Below are 25088 nucleotides of genomic sequence, written 5' to 3'. Positions count from 1 at the left end.
TAGCAGATACAGGAGAGTGACGCAACCCACATACAGCAGATACAGGGGAGCGACACAACCCACATATAGCAGATACAGGGGAGCGACACAACCCAGATACAGGAGAGGGACACAACCCACATATAGCAGATACAGGAGAGCGACACAACCCACATATAGCAGATACAGGAGAGTGACGCAACCCACATATAGCAGATACAGGAGAGCGACACAACCCAAATGCAGCAGATACAGGGGAGCGACACAACCCACATATAGCAGATACAGGAGAGCGACGCAACCCACATATAGCAGATACAGGAGAGCGACACAACCCACATATAGCAGATACAGGGGAGCGACACAACCCACATATAGCAGATACAGGAGAGCGACACAACCCACATATAGCAGATACAGGACAGTGACATAACTCATATACAGCAGCTATAGGAGAGTAACACAGCACACATTCAGCATATACAGGACAGTGACACAACCCACATACAGCAGATACAGGAGAGTGACACAACCCACATACAGCATATTCAGGAGAGTGACGCAACCCACTTCCACAGATACAGGAGAGTAACATAACCCACATACAGCAGATACAGGAAGAGTGACGCAACCCACATACAGCATATTCAGGAGAGTGACGCAACCCACTTCCACAGATACAGGAGAGTAACATAACCCACATACAGCAGAAACAGGAAGAGTGACGCAACCCACATATAGCATATTCAGGAGAGTGACGCAACCCACATACAGCAGATACAGAAGAGTGATGCAACCCACATACAGCAGATACAGGAGAGTAACATAACGCACATACAGCAGATACAGGAGTGACGCAACCCATATACAGCATATTCAGAAGAGTGACGCAACCCACATACAGCAGATACAGGAGAGTAACATAACCCACATACAGCAGATACAGGAGTGACGCAACCTACATACAGAATATTCAGGAGAGTGACGCAACCCACATACAGCAGATACAGGAGAGTAACATAACCCACATACAGCAGATACAGGAGAGTAACATAACCCACATACAGCAGATACAGGAGAGTAACATAACCCACATACAGCAGATACAGGAGAGTAACATAGCCTACATTCAGCATATATAGAAGAGTCGCACAACCCACGTATAGCATATTAAGGAGTGACGCAACACACATACAGAAGATAGAGTGGAGTAACATAACCCACATACAGTATATACAGGAGAGTGACGCAACCCACATACAGCATATACAGGAGAGTGACATCTCACATGCAGCAGATTCAGGAGAGTGACGCAACCCACATACAGTATATTAAGGGAAGTGACACAACCCACATACAGCAGATACAGGAAAGTGACACAACCCAAATACAGAATATACAGGAGAGTGACACAAGTTTTTGCCTTTTTCTAATTTAATGTATTTTTGCATCCAATGGGCTCAATTCAACTCTGATTCCTGGGGGAGTGGTACCTGCGCTCACCTCCTAGTGTTAGTAAGAAAATATGTGACAGATGAGCGTTGTGTAGATCTATACCTTTTATTGAGACACAATGCTCAGGAATAAAGAGTATAATGCATTCAAATAGCAAATGATAAAATAACAGCGATTATTAGCACACAGGTGATGGATTACAATTAGGATCAAAGTCCAGATGCTGATGACACAGACTGAAAATAGGATTTTAATACCTACCGGTGAATCCTTTTCTCTTAGTCCGTAGAGGATGCTGGGGATGCTTCAAGAACCATGGGGTATAGACGGGATCCGCAGGAGACATGGGCACACTATAAGACTTTGAATGGGTGTGAACTGGCTCCTCCCTCTATGCCCCTCCTCCAGACTCCAGTTATAGGAACTGTGCCAAGGGAGACGGACATTTCGAGGAAAAGGATTTATTTAATTAAATTTAAAACTAAGGTGAGATACATACCAGCTCACACCTCAAACACACCGTACAACATGGCATTCAATAACAACGCATGCAACGGCATGACCAACAACAGTCACAGATTGACTGAACTCAACGCAACATGAGCGTAATTATAACCAAACTGCAGACACAGTCCGCACTGGGAGGGGCGCCCAGCATCCTCTACGGACTAAGAGAAAAGGATTTACCGGTAGGTATTAAAATCCTATTTTCTCATAAGTCCTAGAGGATGCTTCAAGAACCATGGGGTTTATACCAAAGCTGTAGAACGGGCGGGAGAGCACCGATTGACCAAACAAGAGGTCCTCCTCAGCCAGGGTATCAAACTTGTAAAACTTCGCAAAGGTGTTTGATCCCGACCAAGTAGCAGCTCGGCAAAGTTGTAACGCCGAGACCCCTCGGGCAGCCGCCCAGGATGAGCCCACCTTTCTGGTAGAATGGGCTTTCACCGATTTCTGTAACGTCAATCCTGCCGCAGAATGAGCCTGCTGAATCGTATTACAGATCCAGCGCGCAATAGTCTGCTTAGAAGCAGGAGCCCCAATTAGAAGCAGGAGCCTCTGTTTTCCTAATCTGAGCCGTTTTGGCGACATAGATCTTCAAAGCTCTGACCACATCAAGAGACTTTGATTCCGCCAAGGCGTCAGTAGCCACTGGCACCACAATAGGCTGGTTCACGTGAAATGATGAAACCACTTTTGGCAGAAATTGCTGACGAGTTCTCAACTCCGCTCTATCAGCATGGAAGATTAAATAGGGGGTTTTGTGAGAAAAAGCCGCCAATTCAGACAGCCGCCTTGCGGACGCCAAGGCCAACAACATGACTACTTTCAAAGTAAGGAATTTTAACTCAACCTTGCGCAAAGGTTCAAACCAATGCGATTGCAGGAACTGCAATACCACATTAAGATCCCACGGTGCCACAGGAGGCACAAATGGAGGTTGGATGTGTAGCACGCCTTTCACGAAGGTCTGAACTTCTGGAAGGGAGGCCAATTCTTTCTGAAAAAAAGATCGACAAGGCTGAAATCTGTACTTTAATGGAGCCTAACTTTAGGCCCGCATCCAAACCTGCTTGCGAAAAATGGAGCAAACGCCCCAGGTGAAATTCTTCCGTATTTTTCTCCAAATATGGTGGTACTTGCTTTGCCGTTACTTCTTTTCTAGACTGAAGAAGTGTGGGAATGACTTCACTGGGAATACCCTTTCGGGCTAGGATTTGGTGTTCAACCGCCACGCCGTCAAACGCAGCCGCGTTGAGTCTTGAAACACGCACGGCCCCTGTTGCAACAGGTCCTCCCAAAGAAGAAGAGGCCAGGGATCTTCTATGAGCAACTCCTGAAGATCTGGATACCAGGCCCTTCTTGGCCAATCCGGAACAATGAGTATCGCCTGAACCCTTGTTCTTCTTATAATCTTTATCACCTTTGGAATGAGTGGAAGTGGAGGGAACACATATACCGACGGAAACACCCACGGTGTCACTAGGGCGTCCACCGCTATCGCTTGAGGGTCCCTTGACCTGGAACAATATCTCTGAAGTTTCTTGTTGAGGCGGGACGCCATCATGTCTACTTGAGGAATTCCCCAACGACTTGTCACTTCTGCAAAGACCTCTCGATGAAGACCCCACTCTCCTGGATGGAGATCGTGTCTGCTGAGGAAGTCTGCTTCCCAGTTGTCCACTCCTGGAATGAAGACTGCTGGCATGTCTTTCCGCCCAGCGAAGAATCTTCGTGGCCTCGGCCATCACCGCTCTGCTCCTTGTTCCGCCCTGGTGGTTTATGTACGCCACTGCTGTCACGTTGTCTGACTGAATCAAGACAGGCAGACCTCGAAGATGTTCTGCTTGCAGAATGCCGTTGTAAATGGCCCTTAATTCCAGAATGTTTATGTGTAGACAAGCTTCCTGGCTTGACCACTTTCCCTGAAAATGTCTTCCCTGTGTGACTGCTCCCCAGCCTCGGAGGCTTGCATCCGTGGTCACCAGGATCCAATCCTGAATCCCGAACCTGCGTACCTCCAGAAGGTGAGAACTGTGCAGCCACCACAGAAGGGAGATTCTGGTCCTAGAAGATAGAATTATTTTCCGGTGCATGTCCAGGTGAGACCCGGACCAATTGTCCAACAGGTCCCACTGAAACACCCTGGCATGGAACCTGCCATACTGAATGGCCTCGTAGGCCGCCACCATCTTTCCCAGCAACCAAGTGCATTGAAGAACTGACACCTTTGCTGGTTTCAGAATCTGTTTTACCAAGTTCTGTATTTCCAGAGCCTTTTCCACTGGAAGAAAAACTCTCTGCAATTCTGTATCCAGAATCATACCCAGAAACGACAGCCGTGTCATCGGATCCAACTGTGATTTTGGCAAATTTAGGAGCCAACCATGTTGTTGCAGAATCGTCATTTTTCAGCAATAGCTCCTTGGATCTCGCCTTTATGAGGAGATCATCCAAGTACGGGATAATTGTGATCCCTTGCTTGCGCAGGAGAACCATCATTTCCGCCATTACCTTGGTGAAAATCCTCGGAGCTGTGGACAGACCAAACGGCAACATCTGAAATTGGTAATGACAATCCTGAACAGCAAACCTCAGGTAAGCCTGATGTGGAGGATATATGGGGACGTGCAAGTAGGTATCCTTTATGTCGACCGACACCATAAAATCCCCCTCCTCCAGACTGGAGATCACTACTCGGAGAGATTCCATCTTGAATTTGAAGTTTTTTAAAAAGAAATTGAGGGATTTTAGGTTCAGAATCGGTCTGACTGTGCCATCCGGCTTTGGGACCACAAACAGGCTCGAACAAAAGCCTTCCCCCTGTTGTGACGGGGGTACCGTGACAATTACTTGATTTTGACACAACTTTAGTATCGCAGCGCATACTACCTCCCTTTCTATAAGAGAAGCTGGCAAGGCAGATTTGAAAAATCGATGAGGGGGCACGTCTTGAAACTCTAATCTGTATCCTTGGGTTACTATTTCTACTATCCAAGGATCCAAGTCCGAGTGCACCCAGACCTGACTGAAAAGTCTGAGACGTGCCCCCACCGGTGCGGTCTCCTGCAGAGGAGCCCCAGTGTCATGCGGTGGATTTGGTAGAAGCCAGAGAGGACTTCTGCTCTTGGGAACTTGCCACAGCCTGTGACCTCTTTCCCCTTCATCTTCTTCTCGCAGCAAGGAAGGAGGACCATCGTCCTTTTTTTAATTTATTGGGCCGAAAGGACTGCATCTGATAGTGAGGCGTTTTCTTCTGTTGTGCAGGAACATAAGGTAAAAATGACTACTTACCCGAGGTAGCCGTAGACACCAGGTCAGTGAGGCTGTCACCAAACAAGACACTACCGTTAAACGGTAACGACTCCATCGCCTTCTTAGAGTCAGCATCCGCATTCCATTGATGAATCCACAATGCTCTCCTTGCGGAGACTGCCATGGCATTGGCCCTTGAACCCAAAAGGCCAATATCCCTTACAGCTTCTTTTAAATATGCTGCAGCGTCCTTGATATGACCCAGAGTCAAAAGCACGCTATCCCTGTCTAGGGTATCTATCTCAGATGACAAGTTATCTGCCCACTTTTCAATAGCGCTACTCACCCATGCCGAAGCAACGGCAGGCCTGAGTAGCGACCCTGTAGTGACATAAATGGATTTTAGTGTATTTATCTGCTTACGATCCGCAGGATCTTTTAGGGCTGCCGTGTCAGGAGACGGAAGCACCACCTTTTTGGACAGACGCGATAAAGCTTTGTCTACCGTGGGGGTTGACTACCACTTTTCCCTGTCCCCAAATGGAAACGGATATACCACTGGGATTCTTTTGGGAACCTGTATCTTCTTGTCAGGATTTTCCCAAGCCTTTTCAAAAAGCACGTTCAGTTCATGAGAGGGAGGAAACGTTACCTCAGGTTTCTTACATACAGACCCTTGTATCAGGGACAGCAGGGTCCTCTGTTATATGCAACACTTCTTTTATTGCCACAATCATGTACTGAATGCTCTTAGCCAGTTTTGAATTTAATCTGGCATCACTATAGTCGACACTGGAATCAGCGTCCGTGTCGGTATCTGTATCAGCTATCTGGGTAAATGCACATTTCTGTGACCCTGAAGGAGTCTAAGCTTGTGACAAAGCATCCTCCATGGATTTCCTCCATGTCTGGTTCTTAGACTCAGATCTATCAAATCTCTTAATCAACCGAGACACATTTGCATTTAAAACACTAAACATATTTACCCAATCATCCGTCGGCGGTGCCGACACGGTCACTCGCAGTATTCTCTGTCCCCACTCCAGCCTCCTCCTGGGAAGAGCACTCAGCCTCAGACATGTCGACACCCACATACCAACACCCACAACCACACTGGGGCTATAGGAGACAGGCCCACAACAAAGCCTGTAAGAGAGACACAGAGGGAGTTCTGCCAGCTCACAACCCAGCGCCTATCCCGGTACTGAAGCAAGTAAAAAGACTGCCCAGACCTGTTAGCGCTTTATATATAAATAATTAGCACCAAATCACTTGTGCCCCCCCCCTCCCCCGTTTTGCACCCTGTTACTTGTACAGTAGTGTGGGAGGCCAGGCTCAGCGTCTCTGCAGCTTCTGTGAAGAGAAAATGGCGCTGGTCAGAGCTAAGCAATGCCCGCTTAATGGCGCACTTCAGTCCCGCTTAAGTTATATATTTATACTGGCGGGGGTCCTGTAACTAGTGCCTAGGCACTGTTATCACTTCTGCCAGTGCCATTTGAGGGTCCTATGCTGCCCAGGGCGCCCCCCCCCCTGCGCCCTGCACCCTGCAGTGCTGTTCATATGTGGGAGCATGGCACGCAGCACGACCACTGCGCGGTACCTCAAACGCCATCTTCTGCCATCACTGAAGTCTTCTGATCTTCCTATACTCACCCGGCTTCTGTCTTCTGGCTCTGTGAGGGGGGTGACGGCGCGGCGCCGGGAACAAGCAGCTAGGCGCACCAAGTGTTCGAACCCTCTGGAGCTAATGGTGTCCAGTAGCCTAAGAAGCAGAGCCTTTGAAGTCGCGCGAGACTTCCGGGTTCCCAAGTCGCGTGAGACTTCCGGGTTCCGACACCACTTTTACTGGAACCAGCATTTGGAAGCTATTTGATCGTGACTATTATGTACTAACTTTCATCTACAAATTCCTACTATATTTCACAGTCTGTGTCATCAGCATCTGGACTTTGATCCTAATTGTGATCCATCACCTGTGTGCTAACAATCGCTGTTATTTTATCATTTGCTATTTGAATGTATTATACTCTTTATTCCTGAGCATTGTGTCTCAATAAAAGCCATAGATATACACAACGCTTATCTGTCACATATTTCCTTACTAACACTAGGAGGTGAGCGCAGGTACCACTCCCCCAGTAATCACCACTTACCAGACGAGTTTTGACTATTCATTGGTACCAGCTGCCCCGAAACAGGAGTCCGCACATGTTGTTGCGCTGTTCATCCCACTCCCCAACATAAGCATTCAACTCTGGGCAGATTGAATAGCGCCGGGAGGAAGCTTCTGGAGCTAGTCAATACAGCGCCTGTTATCCCCAACTAGAGGATTTCTTCTCGCACCCCTCCAGGTGTGAGAGTAGAAACCCGACAAAACTTAGGTCAGCGATGCTGTTTTGTGCAGCAGTACAGACAAGACAGCATTGCGACAGTCACTTTAGACCGAGAATGCCCGTCCTATCGCCTAAACACCCTGTTTAGTCCCCGAGTATAGGCACTCTCTGACTAAGTATTGTGCTGAATTGAATAGTTCCTGGAACTCCTTCTCGACGCTATTTAATCGGCGCTGAATTGAATCGAGCCCAGTATTTCAGACAGTAAACAGCACATTTTATGATCACATTTTTCTCTTAATAAAGTATAATCACATTGTTTAATGTTAAATTAAATTGGCAAACACTTGCAGCCCAAATATTTAACACAGATCCTCTGATATTAGTATTATATCTGAAATCACTGGTTAGATACACCCTCTAGCAGATATATGTAACTGGTAACATTTTCTGAACAGTAGCCATGTACCCCATGCCAGTATTCTGAACTGACTTTAACAATACATTATTTTATACTGTTGCTTAACGCTACAAAGATTGGCACGCTATCTTGTATGACACTGAAAAGCCTCTCACTCATCATTACATCAATAATATTTTATGTAACTTCACTCACAATGAACCCAGATGGAAACCAGCAGGAAGATATGAGAATAAGAGTATAAATAATTTGCTAGCACAGTAATTGATTTCACCAAATTAAAAAGAGCAGACAGAGGTTCTAGGGCCTGGATACACAGTACTTTGTCAGATAAGGGATACAACATTTCTGTCACAAAACAACGTAAGCAATCCACAATTCCACCAAATAGGTGCCATAGCCACCAATACACCAAACACACACACTATGGGTGGTAGAACAAAGAAAACACTGAGCTTCTTTGAGGAAAGAATTTCAGGATACAGATGAAGTGAAATTGATCTCAAATAATGTTCATTAATTAAATTCATTTATTTGACTTCTGAATAACTTATAATATTAAATCAGTTAAAAAAGTTTAGACATATATTAAAATGATATGTATAGCAACCAAAAACATGACATAAAAAGCATGAAACAATGGCATGAAATAGCCACCCCTTAGTATTTGAGGATTCCACGTCAATACTATGATGTTAGTTGTCTGGTGTGTCCTGTTCCTTGAATACGACCTTAAAATGTGAGTTCAATCACAAGCTTTGGATGATGGGTCCTGAATGAATAATGCTGTCCCAGCTTGAAATACGGGGTCCTCAAACTTAGCAGATGGCACCGCTGTGATGACAGGAGTCCCCTCTAGCCGGATCTACAGTTGTGTTGGAAATGACCCAGAAATTTAACTTCCCTTTACAGCATACTGGTAAAGGTCTTACTGGACACACGAGGAGTCCAATAAGGAGATACAACCAGGTGGGAATCCAAATAAGAGTCCTGGGGTGCAGATGGCCTAGGGGGTATCCTATTAGCCCTGATGCCCTTAATGTTCATTATCGAGGTATCTTCGAGGCTCCTGCAGCTGCTTGTTGGGGGATTATGCTTCGCATGCCTCACTTAATCCCCAATTAGTGCCGGCATTGGAGGGGAAAGTACGCCAGCATTGGGGCTAATAGGATAGCACCGGCGATCCTTTTAGTAGCAGTAAAGTACCTCTGCTAATAGGATATCCCCTTTGTGCAATCTACAGTGTTCAAATAGCAATATATAAGGGGTCCAGTATGAAATCCCAACAATCGGGATCCGGCATTCAGGAGACCAACGCCGGAACCCCCACAAAGAGGCAGCACTTTGGGCCCAGCTTTGCTCGCCACACTCTTCTATTCCCCCCTCAGGTGGAGGGCATGCACCACCAAACGAGTGGGAATATCGGGCCTTCAGTCAGGATTCCGACCACCAGCATTTCCCCTGTTATCGGGAGCCCAGCATTGGTATTTTGATTGCAAGGAACCATTCATTCGGGAAATTAACTGCAGCCCTATGTAAAGAATCGCCCCGATTTTGAAACTGTTTTGTCAAATATGTTATAATCTAAGTTTTAAGGTAGAAGGTGGAGGGGAAACAGAGTGTTCTTTGGACATATAGTTTATGTGGTAAAGGCAATAAAATAAAAAGGACATTTACAAAATGTCTAATAGTATTACAGTAGCATGTAATCAAAATGCATTACTTATGTAGTTTGTGAATTAGTGGAAAGCTGCCGTAGGACACTCATCTCAGTTCAATAGAGCTTGAATTGCGGCGTGCTTTCCACTGTGCGCCGCACTTTCGGATTGTGGAACGCATCTCCTGGTCACATGACCGGAAGCTCCTGCGTTTCACAGTCTGTACATTTCCCCTCTATGGAGCGCATCCTGCAAAGAAATACCCTGTCATTCAAATGAACAACACAGCGTTCAATGCAGTATACACGATCCATACCCATATACAGTGGGGCAAAAAAGTATTTGGACAGCCACCAATTGTGCAAGTTGACCCACTTAAAAAGATGAGAGAGGTCTGTAATTTCCATCATAGGTACACTTCAACTGTGAGACAGAATCTGGAAAAAGAAAAAAAAAAAACTAGGAAATCACATTGTATGATTTTGAAACAATTTATTTGTATATTCTTGCAGAAAATAAATATTTGGACAATCAAAAAGTTTACTCAATACTTTGTAATATAACCTCGGTTGGCAATTACAGAGGTCAAACGTTTCATGTAGTTCTTAACCAGGTTTGCACACACTGTAGCAGGTATTTTGGCCCACTCTTCCATGCACATCTTCTCTAGATCTGTCATGTTTTAGGGCTGTCGCCGGGCAACACGGACTTTCAACTCCCTCCACAGATTTTCTATTGGGTTGAGGTCTGGAGACTGGCTAGGCCACTCCAGGACCTTGAAATGCTTCTTAAAGGAGCCACTCCTTAGTTGCCCGGGCGGTGTGTTTGGGGTCATTGTCCTGGTGGAAGACCCAGCCACGTTCCATCTTCAATTATCTTACTGAGGGAAGGAGGTTTTTGCCCAAAATCTCAAGATACATGGCCCCATTCATCCTGTCCTTAACACGGATCAGTCGTCCTGTCCTCTTTGCAGAAAAGCATCCCCAAAGCATGATGTTTCCACCCCCATGCTTCACAGTGGGTATGGTGTTACACGGCAAGTGGAGTTTATACCAAAAAGTTCGATTTAGCTCTCATCTGAACACATTACATTCTCCCAATCCTCCTCTGGATCATCCAGATGGTCACTGGCAAACTTTAGATGGGCCTGGACATGTGCTGGCTTAAGCAGTGGGCCCTTTCGGGTGCTGCAGGTTTTCAATCCATGACGACGTAGTGTGTTACTAATGGTAACCTTTGTGACTGTGGTCCCAGATCTCTTGAGGTCACTGACCAGATCCCCCCCTGTTGTTCTGGGCTGATTCCTCCCTGTTTTCAAGATCATTGATACCCCACGAGGTGAGATCTTGCATGGAGCCCCAGGTTGAGGGAGATTGTCGTGATCTTGTATTTCTTCCATTTTTTAATAATTGGCCCAACAGTTATCTCTTGTCACCAAGCTGCTTGCCTATTGTTGAGTAGCTCATCCCAGCCTTGTGCAGCTCTACAATATCTGGTGTCCTTAGACAGCTCTCTGGTCTTGGCCATGGTGGAGAGGTAGCAGTCTGAATGTTTGAGGTTGTGGACCGGTGTCTTTTATACAGATAACCAGTTCAAACAGGTGCTATTAATACAGGTAACAAGTGGAGGATAGAAGAGCTTCCTAAAGAAGAAGTAACAGGTCTGTGAGAGCCAGAAATCTTGCTGCTTGGTAGGTGTACAAATATTTATTTTCCACAAGAATATACATGTAAATTGTTTAAAAATCATACAATGTGATTTCCTGGGTTTTTTTTTTCCAGATTCTGTCTCTCACAGTTGAAGTGTACCTATGATGGAAATTACAGACCTCTCTCATCTTTTTAAGTGGGTCAACTTGCACAATCGGTGGCTGTCCAAATACTTTTTTCCCCCACTGTATATCAATTTGCATCTTAAAGTCACAGTACATCACTAAAGTAAAAATATATTTTCTTATGTCCATTACTACAAAAGTATAGACGCATTGAGTCATCCACCGCACAGTGTAGTGATCACTGGTAGTGATAACTATTTGACATCAAAGTTTAGTAAGAGATAGAGAACGCCAGAATCAGTCACAATTCGATCGCTATTCATTCTCAGAGAGGGACTCTACAGACTCCCAGACTATCACATAACCCCCACTTCCTAGAGCTAACACCCGTTCTCAGGTCAGCGATTCTTCCTTAAACGTATAAGTCCCCACGCAAACAGAAAGTAAAAGAAAAAACAGTCCAGAGTTCAGAAGAATCGTGATAAATTTGTCATTATATGAACTCTCTGACTTGGAAAAAAAAGTTCCGTTTTATTCCTACTCCCAGGTTTAATGACTTTCGTTGGTCAGTTGATTAGTTCAAGTTAAGTAGGAAGTTGAGACTGGATGAAAAAGCAAACACACAACAAGCAGACAAAATGATTGTGCCATTTAAGAAAAAGAGCACCTATGACCCTCCATCATACAATTCCAGTACACAAACATTCACTAGAATGTTGGATCATAACATCCATGAGTCCATTAAAAAACAGAAAAGGGTTAGCTATAACTTGTCACCAATGGAAAGGAAGGCACTTAATGACATTAAAAACAACACAATGATAATAAGATCTGTGGATAAGGTGGGAGCTGTGGTCATACTGAACACTTGTAATTATGATACAGAAGCTTTAAGGCAACTATCTGATACAGACACTTGCAAAGTACTTAAAGGTAACCCTGTAAAACCCTTTAAAAATCGCTTGGATACTGCTTTGGATATAGCTCTTGCTAACAATTGGATAAATGTGGATGTACTATTGTTTCTGAAGACCTATTTCCCTATTTGTCAGATTCTGTATAAGTTGTCTAAAGTACACAAGACCTTGGATAAACCCCTGGGTTGTCCAATTATATCGGCACATAACTCATTATTTTCAAATGTGGCACAAGTACATGGACAGCTTTTTACAACCTTGTGTGAAGGGTACCTTGAGCTACTTGCAGGATACAAGCAATTTTTTAAGGCCGATTAATACTCTGCCTTTTCTAGAACAGAAAACTCTGGTTACTATGGACATTATGTCCTTTTTATACCTTGATTCCACACAGTGATGGGTTATCAGTAGTTAGAAAAGCCTCGACTAGAGCAAAGCCCACCTCCCCATCAATAGACTTACTGGTTGACCTATTAGAGATGGTCATGATGTGCAATTACTTTCGCTATGGTGATCGGTACTATCTCCAGACAGCGGGAACAGCGATGGGCAGCAACATAGCACCATCGTATGCAAATGTATTTATGGATGTGTATGAGAACATGCACATTATCCTGCTGTTTGGAGATAGTATAGCTTTTTATTGTCAATTCATTGATGATATATTCCTTATATGGACAGGTACTGAGAAAGCTCAATTATTGAAAACATCTGCATTCTCCTATAAGGTTCACAATGGAACCACAGTAGGGAAGAGATTTACATCTTAGAATTTACAGTCTCCACCACCGAACTAGGTTATGGTTACAGGTTGTATAATTAGTTGATAGACCACAATACTTTATTATCTTTTGACAGCTATCACCCTGTTTTTTTTAATCATTATTTACCCATTCAAAATTTTTATGAGTTCTTCATAACAATTCTGATACACTGACGGCTGAGATGCAATTAGAAGAAATGAAATTTAGATTTTTAAAATGCATTTATAACAATCAGACCATTAATAAATGATTATGCAAAGCACATAGTATCTTTGCTAATGGCAATATAAGGAGAAATCAAAGGCTACAGGATCCTTTTGTCATTACTACTACATTTGACACAGCGGGACCTATTGTACAGAAAACAATTAAGAACCTCTGGCCAGTGGTAGAGTGATCCAAACTTCTCGAAGCATGTTCCTAATAAACTTGTAATAAGTTTCAGAAGGGGATGCAACCTAAAAGATATTCTGATGCAACTAGACAGATCACCTAAACAGATCATTGGTAAATTAAAGACAATGATAAGGAGCGCTTAATTAAAATATCAATTAATTACTTTAATAACAATTTAAAAACATACATACATACATACATACACACACACACACATATATATATATATATATATATATATATATATATGTGTGTTACAAAACCTCAAATGGATATTTAGAAAAGCTGATACTTCAGTAAGCTCACAGTTGTGCACACAGCTCTATTTAAAGGCTTAGAACAAATGTGTCCATTCAATAAAACCAAGTTCCAGTTTTAGGACAAAAAAAAAAGGTCCCAAGAGTTTGAACTGAGGTTCTTATGCCAGCCAAAGCTTATTTGAAAATCCAGATTTTCTCCTTATTAGACCCGAAGCTTTAATGTGTTTATTAGACGCATAAAGATTAGTTGCCGTACTATCAGCTTCAGGACAATTTTTGACCGTACTCAATGCAGGTTTAAATAGCAGTGAAGTGTGTCCATGCAAGCAATGCACATTAAAGGTGGAATTACCAGACCAGACTGTCACGGAACTTTATCCACCAAACGCTGTTGTATTTCAGACTGACACTGCAAAGATGTCAACAGTACCGTGGTTACACCTGATGATCAGAGATGTCCAGAGTAGGGTTCACCGGATCTGGCAGTCACGGCACTCGGTCCTCACATCTGATAGTCACGGTGAAGTAGCTGCATAGAGAGGAAATGGCTGGAGTATACCCAAACTGGCTGGAACATAGGATGTGCACAACGGAGCATCCTCTACGCGTTTCTCTGCTGCAATAGTCGGCGGTTTCCTCAGGAGATTAGGGGCCTAGTATATGGTTGATGCCGCAAAAATTGGGATGCTATCGATGCATAAGTTGCACCACCTGCAGGAGTATGACTGCTAGTGAATATTTCCATCACTCACACACTGGCAAGAGGATTAAGATCTGTCATAGAATGAGGTGCATCTCTGACTTTGTGGTTTATACCCTCACCTGCCCATGTTCTTTGGTATATGTTGGCAAAACCATTTGCCCATTCCGTGATAAAATGGCAAACAATCGCCTATCGATAAGGGCAGCACTCACCAGCGGAGATTCTGACAAATTTGTAGCCAGGCATTTCCTTGAAGCTCGACATACTTTGGCATCATTGAAATGTATAATTATTGACAGGGTCGGTCCGCTAAGGAGAGGTGGTAACCATGCAAAATTGCTATTACGATGTAGGCATCATGGATTTAGAGATTAGTCACCATTCGACCTCAGGGCATGAATGAAAGCATACACTATGGTGTCTTCCTGGACTGACTTGGACTATGTTTTTGATACTTTAATTTAATTTTTTAATGCACTATTTACAATTGTATTGTAAACTACCATTCCTGGGAACTGCACATTAAATTCTATTATGTGCGACTTGGGAAAAGTGCATGAAAAGTGGGGAAATCACCCTGAACCCCTCCCCCCCCCCCAACAGTGCCAAATACCATAGCAGGACACTATTAGGTGGTGGTTAGTTGCCATAAGCAAAGTATTTGATTTTTTTTTAAAAGGTTTCAAATGGTTGATTTTTACTTTATTTTTAGTAATGGTGGGAAAAAATGGTAAAGGGCCATTCCATAGAAAGTGAAACCAAATGGAAAGCAATATGTTTTCGAAATCACTGCTTTTTTTTTTTCTTGTAAAGGTGTATTTGGTGTAAAAAACATCAGTCAGTGTTTCCTATACTGGTGAAGAGATATGTAGCAACAGGGATGTAGTTAGCATCCTGATGGACACGATGCCAATGGTCATGTGACAGAAACCAGAAACCCGACACCAGAACACCAACATCCTGAAGGTAAGTATTAGTGTTCACTCTAGGCTGTTTTAGCAGGGCGCCGCGCCCTGCCCGGTTTTTTAGCAGGCAAAACCCGCCCTGCCCCTTTTGCGGCGCCCTGCTAGAACAGCCGCCCGCTTCCTGCCCTCCCGGCGTGTATAGATGCCGTGCGCATGCGCACGGCATCCATTCACGCATTGGGAGAGAGCTGGGGGAAGCCCAGCACCGACGGAGGTGCTGGGCACGCCCCCAACAGTGATGTCGCCGGCCACAGACGCTCTCTATAGTAGCGTCTGTGGGCCGCACCGCCCCCTAAAATTACGTAGGCGTGGTCACGCCCCCTAATTTGCGTGCCCGCGCCCCCGTTTCAGGCGCACGCGCACATATGCCCCCGGAGTCCGGCGCCATGCCCGTTTTCACTCCTAGAGTGAACACTAAGTATTGGGGAGTTTGTTAGAGTCCAGGGTGCGCGGGGTAGGGGGTGGGCAGTTGTAGGGGTGGTGTAAGCCAATACCCTTGGCAGGTTAGCCCTAGCCGGTATCCGGACTCTAGGTTGACACACATTAGGTGTACTATTGGTTGAAATTGAGTAGGTCGAAACAGGAAATAGGTTGACGCTGCCATTAGGTCGACATGCATTTTTCACCCTTTTTTTCATTTTTATTTTTTTATTTTTTTACTTTTTCATACTTTATGATCCACGTGGACTACAATTGGGAAAGGTAACCTGTGCTGAGTGTAGCGGTAGTGGAGTGAGGTACCTTGCCCGAAGCATGGCGAGCGGAGCAAGCCATGTGAGGGGACGCTGTGCACTAATTGGGGTTCCCCGTCACTTTACAAAGAAAAAGACACACAAAAAACCCCCATAAAAAACTCATGTCGACCTTGTTCAAGTCGACATAATGGTCGTGCCGACACATTTCCTGTGTCGACGTAGTCACTGTCAACCTATAGGTGTCGACCTAATGTGTATCGACCTAGACACCGTCGACCCAGAGTCTCATACCTGCCCTAGCCACCCATCCCGGGGGGGTTATAGTTAGTATAGGAGAGAGGTGATTGGGGGGGGGGGTTAGAACTACTTACCCACTCCGCCGTCTGGAAAGTGCTACCGGAATAGCATACCCAACCTGTGGCAACAGTAGCATGTAATATTTCATATACTATAAAAATATTCCCTGCTCAGGAAAAATCAGAGCCCAGGAGGTCTAATTTCACTTTAATGTTATGTTTCCTTGGAAAGATTTTGTGTTTTGTCCTGTTCCGTCCCAAGTATATTGTCATTTTTTTGCAACAATTACTACATTATTTAAAACTTTTTTTTTTTATCAACTTTAAACTTTAACTGATTTATGACAAAAGTAAGAGACTTCTAAATGCATTATTCAACCTTATTCATAGAATGAGACTTGATTTAAAAAAAAAAAAAAAAGTACCCATATGTCCCATTTCGTCACATGGAACAGCAAGTGTTATTCTGAAAATTAAAGCATGATTCAGCATGTCCGACAGACTGATAACTGTGGTGGGTTACGGCTATACAGTATGCGATTATTGGCAGATCAGGACGATAACTGCATAAAGTATGCACAGCATAACTCACACATACAAGTTCAAAAGCATTTTCCCAACATCCCACATACCCGTCCCACATTATTTACCCCATTTTTTAGTTGTTGGTTTTTTTTAGAGAAAATCACCTGAAAAGTGACATGTCAGTATTCGCTATACTGTGCTATTTAATCGCCTGCAAGTTCCTGATTATTCATTGGCACAGCTCTGCCAGAGGTTCTGCATTGTGCCCCGGCATTTTACATTTTAAATAATAATAAATATTCCTACCTTTTTCCATTTTCAGGGGGTTGCGAGGGAAAGAAAATGTGATCTTGCTGTGAAACTTGTCTGGGAGTTTGGAATTGAGTTGCAAGATTTTGTGGAGGTGACTTTTACCCAAGAAATCACATAACCAACCTAAATTCCTGGCATATCGCTCTGAATTGAATCACCCCCCCCCCCCCCCCCCCCCCCATTGTTTTGGGTGTTAATTTTTCCAGTCTAAATGGGAAGGTATGGATGCCCAAATAATTGTCAGGATTCAAATGTGTCCTGCTTTGGGCGTCCAAACTCCCATTTGGACGCTGAAAGTGCCAACTTAACGCACATTTCCTCTAGCACCACAGGAGGCTGCGAAAGAAATATCAACTCTGCGGTTACCAGATGTCTAAACAGAGCAACAACTGAATTGCACTGTTTTGCGCCCCTAGTGGTAGCCGCATGTTAAAACAATTGAATCGGCCCCAGGAAAATCCATGCCATGCTGCATTATCCAGTGGTGGCTCCAGAGGTGGGGCTGCAGCCCAGCACAATATTAAAATAAGGGAGCCACACCAATTGTCAGTGAGTCCCGGCCGGCGATGTTTGGACTGTAACCCCACCTCTGGAGCCGCCATTGGTTAGTTCCCTGGCTCAGGCCATCAGTATTACAAACCTGTTGACAACCCATGCTCACCATTCCCCACCTATATAACTTTATGTTATTGTAATATTATTTTGTTCTGTGTGCACGTTGATCTAATGTTAGGTACACCTCTATTATATTTTATATATGTTCAGCAAATATTTGTATTATATTTTAAATACATTTCCAGCTCTTCCCCTTTTACTTGTGAGGATCAGATCCAAGTCTCATTTTTAAGTTTGAGGCAAGTGGGGCGTCAGATCTAGGGTCTAATTTTAAATCAGTGGTAACAGAGCTAGGGTTTATTTATTAATGTTATACAGAAAAGGGGTTTTAGTTCTTGGCTCTAATTTTAAATGCCTTGGTCAGATTTGGGGTTTAAATTTATTACACTTGTAAAAACCTTTGTGAATGAGAATATTTTACCTACAGAGTGTACAAAGCAGTACTTTATTAACTAAATGTTTTTATTTATTAATACTTTTATCATTTATCATAGTCACTACAGTGACCCTTGTATAGTATCTTGGTCACTAGAATGGCACATTTATTGTAATCGGTCAGTAGAATGGCCGGGATACGGTCATTAGGTCGACCACACTTAGGTTGTCAGTCATTAGGTCGACCATTATTGGTCGACATGCATTAGGTCGACATGAGATTTTCACTTTTTCTTCATCATTTTTTGAACTTTTTCATACTTTACGATCCACGTGAACTACGATTAGGAATAGTAACCTGTGCCGAGTGCAGCAGAGCGAGGCACCTTGCCCAAAGCATGGCGAGCGAAGTGAGCCATGCGAGGGGATATGGTGCACTAACTGAGGTTCCAAGTCACTTTACAGGAAAAAAAACACCAAAAAGTTTTTTTTTTTTGTTTTTTTAAAAACCTCATGTCAACCTTTTTCCATGTCGACCCTGTTCAGGTCGACCTAATGACCCATACCCAAATGGCCCATGCATTATATATAAGTCACTAGAAAGGCCCATGTATTGTACAGTATATCGTCAGAAGAATGGTCCCTGCATCGTGTATTGGTCACTAGAGTGCTCTGTTGTCTTTTGTAGGGGTTAGTTGTTTCTCAGATTGGGCTAAATTCTTTTAATGTTCTTTGACATATCAACAACCAGCCTGAGTAATAGGATATGTCAAGCTAATGGGCCCTACACACTGGCCAACATCACTGCACAATATGAACGATCTCGTTCATTAATGAACGAGATAACGTTCATATCGTGCAGTGTGGAGGCACCAGCGATGAACGATGCGCGGCCCCGCGCTCGTTCATCGCTGGTGCCCTGTCGGCTGTGCATGCTGGCCAATATGGACGAGATCGTCCATATTTGCCTGCACGTCTACGGAGCCGGGTGACGGGGGGAGTGAAGAAACTTCACCCCCCCTGTCACTGCCCCCCCCGCCGCCGGGTCGCCCGTCTGCCGTATCGGCGGTCGGGCAGCACATCGCCGAGTCTGTAGGGCCCATAACCTAGACAGAATTTTTACTTCAGTCTGTAAATATGACAGCCATTTCAATAATAACTGTAATATGAGGTAGATCATAAACAACTTAGAGGGAAAAAAAAATGTGTTGCATAGAAAATACAAAAAAGTTTGAGTTGTTATAAACTGTATATTTTTAATGCACATACATATAATGACACAATAACTGCAATGATCAGGAACTTACAGCTTGCCCAAAAAATTCCATTTTTGACTCGTTCCCTAAATATTAAAAAATGATCTGTACACCTTTTCCTTTTAACGGTGAAAGGGCAGGAATTCAATGCAGAGCATTAGCTCTGGAACCAGTTAAATATAAACATATCAGCTGTCCTACATTAAAACGGATGTTCCAAAAAAAAAACAACCTCTATATATTAACAAGAACAGAAGAAAAGGAGACAGCAATGACTCCTTGTCAGAACTTGAGCAGCTATTTGCCCACAGACCCCTAATGAATCAAAATATATATTAATTCAGACATAGGGTAGTATCCTTTTAGCCCTGAAGCAATTTTGGCCGGATATCGCGATTAATGATGCGGTATACAGTATGAACTCATACGTGTAAATGTTTGTAATGTATGCTACGTTTTTCCCACTTCTTATGCTAAGTATTGCCCTTTCATGTTGCTGCTTGGCGATGCACTGTACCACAAAAAATTCCTAGTGTACGCGAGTACACCTGGCCAATAAAGCGGATTCTGATTCAATTAGAGGCAATTTTTATTGGCCAAAATTGGACCCGCGTTCACATGAACACACATGGGATCAGGGATAAGTCCGCGAACCCAGGTGTTATCACGGCTTCGCTGCTGCTCATCAGGGATTATGACTCACCCGAAGCATAATCCCCCATAAATTTCGGTTTCGCGTGATAATAGAGTCGGCATCTGGGCTAACAGGATAGCCCCCAGCGATCGTATTAGCAGCGGTAAAGTACCGCTGTTAATAGGAATATCGCCCATAAAATGCTCAGTTATCTTGCAAATTAATAAATAAATAAAATCACTGTTAGGGTGGGTACACACTAGGTGATGTGCTCTATGAGCGACGTCGTCTAGTGTGTTCCCTTCCCTGCCGGGGTGGTTGGCGGCAGTGCGCACACACTAAGCGATATTCAAACGATATCGCTCAGTGACGTCCCGCCGCGGCTGGCCATGCAGTTTTTGGACGAGAGTCCAAATTGAGTTGCATGCACGGACGACAGCGAGGGTCGTTAACGACTCGCGGGGCCGTGCATCGCTTGGCGGCAGCATACACACTTAGCGATAAAGTAAACAACGTCACTCAGGAAGGTTCAAAATGAGCGACTTTGTTTCATTTATTGCTAAGTGTGTACCCACTTTGAGTCTTACTACAAACACATGAACAAAGCTAGGTTCCAGTGGCATACACCGAGTATAAACTGAGGTAATGATCATTTTCTAAGTTACCACAGTGAAGCTTACAAAAATGCAGATTGCTCCAGTTTTTCGGGAGTACAAAAGTTTATTAGTTCATTTTGATATAATGGAGGTACAAAAAAAAAAACACAAAAAAAACCCCAACACAAACCTTTTGTTCATCTTGCAAGTAGGAAATGCAAAAGATAATGAGGTAAACATAAGCAATAAATGCACATGATGCAGTACAGCACTTATTTCCCCCTGTTAGATGTTTCCATGACAGTCCAAAGATGTCCTTACTCACTTAGCCTAATTCATACCATAAATTAGCACAACTCTTTGATAAACTTTCTTTTTATTATTATTAAAGAACTTCATAACAAATAGATAACATGGGTGTAAAATGCTAATTTGATTTTCAATCTTAAAAGCCACCTAGAGCAAACACTTCACTCCCAAAGCCATGTTTAAGTACAACTGATTGACGAGCTTACAAAAGGTGTACTTTTCCTCACTTGTTTAACGTGCGAGCAGCTCAGACCTGGCGGCACTCACTATTCTGCACGCAACTGCCTTTTAAACAGGGTTAGCTGTGCAAGTGACCGAGATACACACACGGCAATGCATTTGAGCTCTATACACAAAAACTGCACATGATGAAAATGAAGTAAAAAAAGAACAAAAAAATACAAAAATAGTCAATACATTTTGAGCTAATAAAAAAAATGCCCAACATCCCAAATAAAACTATAGATAAAAGCATACACACATAATCAAACTGCAAAACGTGCATAATTGCCGTTTTAAACCATACCTAGAGGGCGTCTCTTGTGTCTGCTCAGGTGCTGCACCTGGAAATGAGTTTCATGGTCCTCGTCTATGGTCTGTCCTCGTGAGAGCAGGCTCACTCGTCGCATCTTCAAGAGTTTTGGAGAACTTTCGCGCAGTGTACCTCCAATATCCAAGACCACGTCACCCGAAACTGATGAGGGTACAACCCTTTTCAAAAACTCCATCTTCAATCATATCACTGACAGCTAAATGTAAGGCTCTGACTTCAGCAGCCAAGACACAGCAAGGTGTATGTGCAGCTTCCTTGAAATAACATTAAGGTGGACAAGCCTGCTTTGCTTTGCAGAGTGATGTCACACTGAATCAGGGTGGTGCCAGACATGAACAGGTCAACAGCCAGCTGTTATGAAGCAGATTGTCAACTGTATTTACTGTACAAACTGATAAAACCACAAGGAAACAGCCTCATAAAGTAACGTGCTTCATAAGACTTTGTAACTTTGTTACTGCCCTTATAGTCAGTATACTGCGCTAAATGACAAAATTATAAAACGGAGATAGGGTAATGTACCAAATATAATTGTTTTAACTGTAGCATGATAACCTCTGAACACACAGCTAACAGGGAGGAGCAATAGTCTGTTGCAGAAGATAAGCCTTATCACTTACATACTACTCCATAGGGCTGAGTATTCATACAACAAACTCGCGCACGGCAGCCTCTCTGGTCTTAAAGGACCAGAAACCACAAATAATGGCATTCAGAGAGTTTTTACGTCTATTAACTACCTACACGCATTCTTTTCCCAAAGGAAAACCTTGATGATTATCAAGAATTGGCACGTTCTCAAATCCCACCTCTTCACAACAGTCTATCCTACTCCCACCTACTGCCCCTTACCCCCACACCAGCTACAGTCCTCTCTCCCATGTGATACCCTCTATCCTATTGTTGCAGCATTGCCCACACCCTTTAGATCAACCATGGCGGTCCTCCAAGCACCTCACTGCAAATTCCTGCTTGTTGTCATATTTGTCATCGCTTGCAATGCTTATTTAAAAGCCCACTGATATCATATCCTAGATCAGTACTTTTTCATCAAATATACTAATTTAAAATTACTAATGAGATTTACGGGGACATTTACTAAGCAGTGATAAGAGTGGAGAAGGGAGCAAGTGAAGAAATTGCCCCATCAAACAATTAGCAGCTCTGTATCGTTTTATAGTATGCAAATTATAGCTGTTACTTCAGTGCTGATTGGTTGCCATGGGTAACTTCTCCACTGGCTCACTTCTCCGCTCTTATCACAGCTTAGTAAATGTCCCCCTAAGAGTAATGTGTGGACCTGTTGAAGGTTAGAGGGCCACCCAATGCAGCTACCAAAATGAATCAGGCTGCCTATCAGTACTCTACACCAATGGTTCCCATGCTCAGCCCTCTAGGACCCCCAACAGTTCAGGTTTTCCAGGTCTCCTCACAGAATCGCAAGTGAAATAATTAGCTCCACCTGTGGATCTTTTAAAATGTGTCAGTGAGCAATGAATACACCTGCGCACCTGCTGGGTGACCTGGAAAACATGAACTGTTGGTGGTCCTGGAGGACAGTTTGGGAACCACTACTGCCTCTAGACTGAAAGCTCGGCCCACTCTACTTTCTGACTACCAGCTCCTTTGTTAGCCTTGCATACACTTGCTCTGTTTTTACAGTATGTGGTATTTTTACTTTGTGTGGTTTGTGATTCAGCCGTCCAGCTCTGGTGAGTTTTGTGACGCCTCACAAATAAACAATGTTGAGGACTATGAGGAGTTGGGCCAAGTTTACAAATGGATGCATTTTAAAACCATTATAAAATGTTGAAGAAGACCCAAATGTTGTTCTAAGACCCAAGCAAATAGGAATATACCACAGAAGCGGTGTTGGCCCTGCCATGTTTACACGACCAGGAAGTCTATTGCTACACATCAATGTGCCTTTGTTATTTTATCAATACAACACTTCTAAAGTTATTGATAACTGAAACACAGAGTGGGTGTAATATTACCTGCAGACAAGTAATTTACTAATATTAATATTATAGAACATGCATTTAAATCTTTCTTGTACAATAATAGTCACGTGTCAATATACTAGCAATCAAACCGTTAAACCAGGGGTGCTTAATAAGCCCCCCTGGTTTAAATAAATAACAATCGGCACAAAACTTATTACAGTAAATGCAAAAATTAATGAAGGTATCAATGCAAAATAAAAGCACCTGAGACACTAAATAGTGCTGATGGCTTAACAATATATGAGGAGGGTTCAATCCTTTTCATATCTAAACAGAAAAAATAACAATACTCAATTCACAGGCCAGCATCAACATACAGCATACAGATGTGTCCTCATACATCCAGGCTCAATACGCCAGCAGACACCTGGCGCGAGTCAGTCCAGGATCCATGTAACTCTGCAAATGTGCCTTATTTGCAACTCAATGCGACTAGGACACACAAGGAGATTGTGCGGATCAATCTGATATCGGACACTTGCATACTGTTTGTAGATGAGTCTGTATACAGAGCAGAATAGAACTTGTATTGGGGAAAAAGCTGCGGCTGCTACATTATAGCACTTTGCGTACAGATTCAGAGATTCAGTCGCACATAGGTGTCATTTACATTATTGGTAAAAAAATAAATAAATAAAAAAGACTCCAGACGATTCTCACGCGACTTGGCGTGCCAAGAGGGGCTGTTCAGTGTGACTGCAGCAAAGGGGTATGTGGACACATCTGTACGAGATTTATTTTGTTCATGGCCTCAAAATTGTTATCAATGAATGACTGTTGGGGAATGAACCAATACTACTGCAATCCTGAAGGAACAAAAGAGCATCAGACATATAAATAAAATATCTGAATACAACTGTTGTAGTTTATGGGAGCATGTCAGATGCTGGGCCACCAGTTTGCTACCTTGAGGGCTGTAACACACACTCCGGTTTTTCCCGGATGGCAAAAAGCCGGACAAACTTTGTCCGGCTTTTTTCCATCCGGGAGAAACCGGCAGAGTCTGTCACACAGGACGGCTTTGAGCCGTATGTGATGCTGTGCGCATGCGCAGCATTAGACACGGCTTGGGAAAAAACCGTTGTGTGTGAAAGCTCCCCTTCACACACACGGTTTACTGGCTGCAAAGACGGCCAGCCGGACCTTCCAGTGGTGAGACCCGGCTGCAACCCGGCAGCCGGGCCGGGACCGTGCCGTGTGTAAGGACACATTGCGCTGCATGTGTCTTTACATCACGGCAGCGGTTTAAAGCCGGCCGGGTGTTTGCCGGGCAGCGCCAGCCGCCTCGTGTGTTTCGGCCCATACAGTATGCGGCATTTCATCACAACACTCAGGAGACAGCAGTGTCACAGAGTGTAAGAGAGCAAAACCTGAATAGAGGTGAAAACTCTAGAAAATGAGAACTGCCAGCTAGAGGAGCACCACTATTGCAGAGTACAGCATAATAAAGCTGGATGTGTACAAGAATTCTGCTTTTAGTATAGCCCTGTGAAACATTATTGATTCCAGCTCTGAATGGCAAAAAGGATAACTAG

At 43.7% G+C, this 25088-nt stretch overlaps 1 protein-coding gene across 8 annotated transcripts in view; it reads right to left on the bottom strand.

Annotated features, from left to right (window-relative positions):
• Positions 1 to 25088, bottom strand: part of FRYL (FRY like transcription coactivator) — a 541692-nt gene that overhangs the window by 350661 nt on the left and 165943 nt on the right. For 4 of the 8 annotated variants that reach the window (XM_063920954.1, XM_063920955.1, XM_063920956.1 and 1 more), the window contains exon 1: positions 21521 to 21790. The exons of the other annotated variants lie outside the window; for them this stretch is intronic. In XM_063920954.1, coding sequence (XP_063777024.1) covers positions 21521 to 21722 — 202 coding nt within the window. In that variant the 5' untranslated portion in view covers positions 21723 to 21790. Of the gene's footprint in view, positions 1 to 21520; positions 21791 to 25088 lie in introns of those variants that run through there. 8 annotated transcript variants of the gene reach the window in all.

The sequence above is a fragment of the Pseudophryne corroboree genome, chromosome 1 (genome assembly GCF_028390025.1).
Source record: "Pseudophryne corroboree isolate aPseCor3 chromosome 1, aPseCor3.hap2, whole genome shotgun sequence".
Taxonomy (NCBI): Eukaryota; Metazoa; Chordata; class Amphibia; order Anura; family Myobatrachidae; genus Pseudophryne; species Pseudophryne corroboree.
The sequence above is the reverse complement of the archived record's forward strand: the minus strand, read 5'-3'. Positions and strand labels throughout refer to the sequence as shown.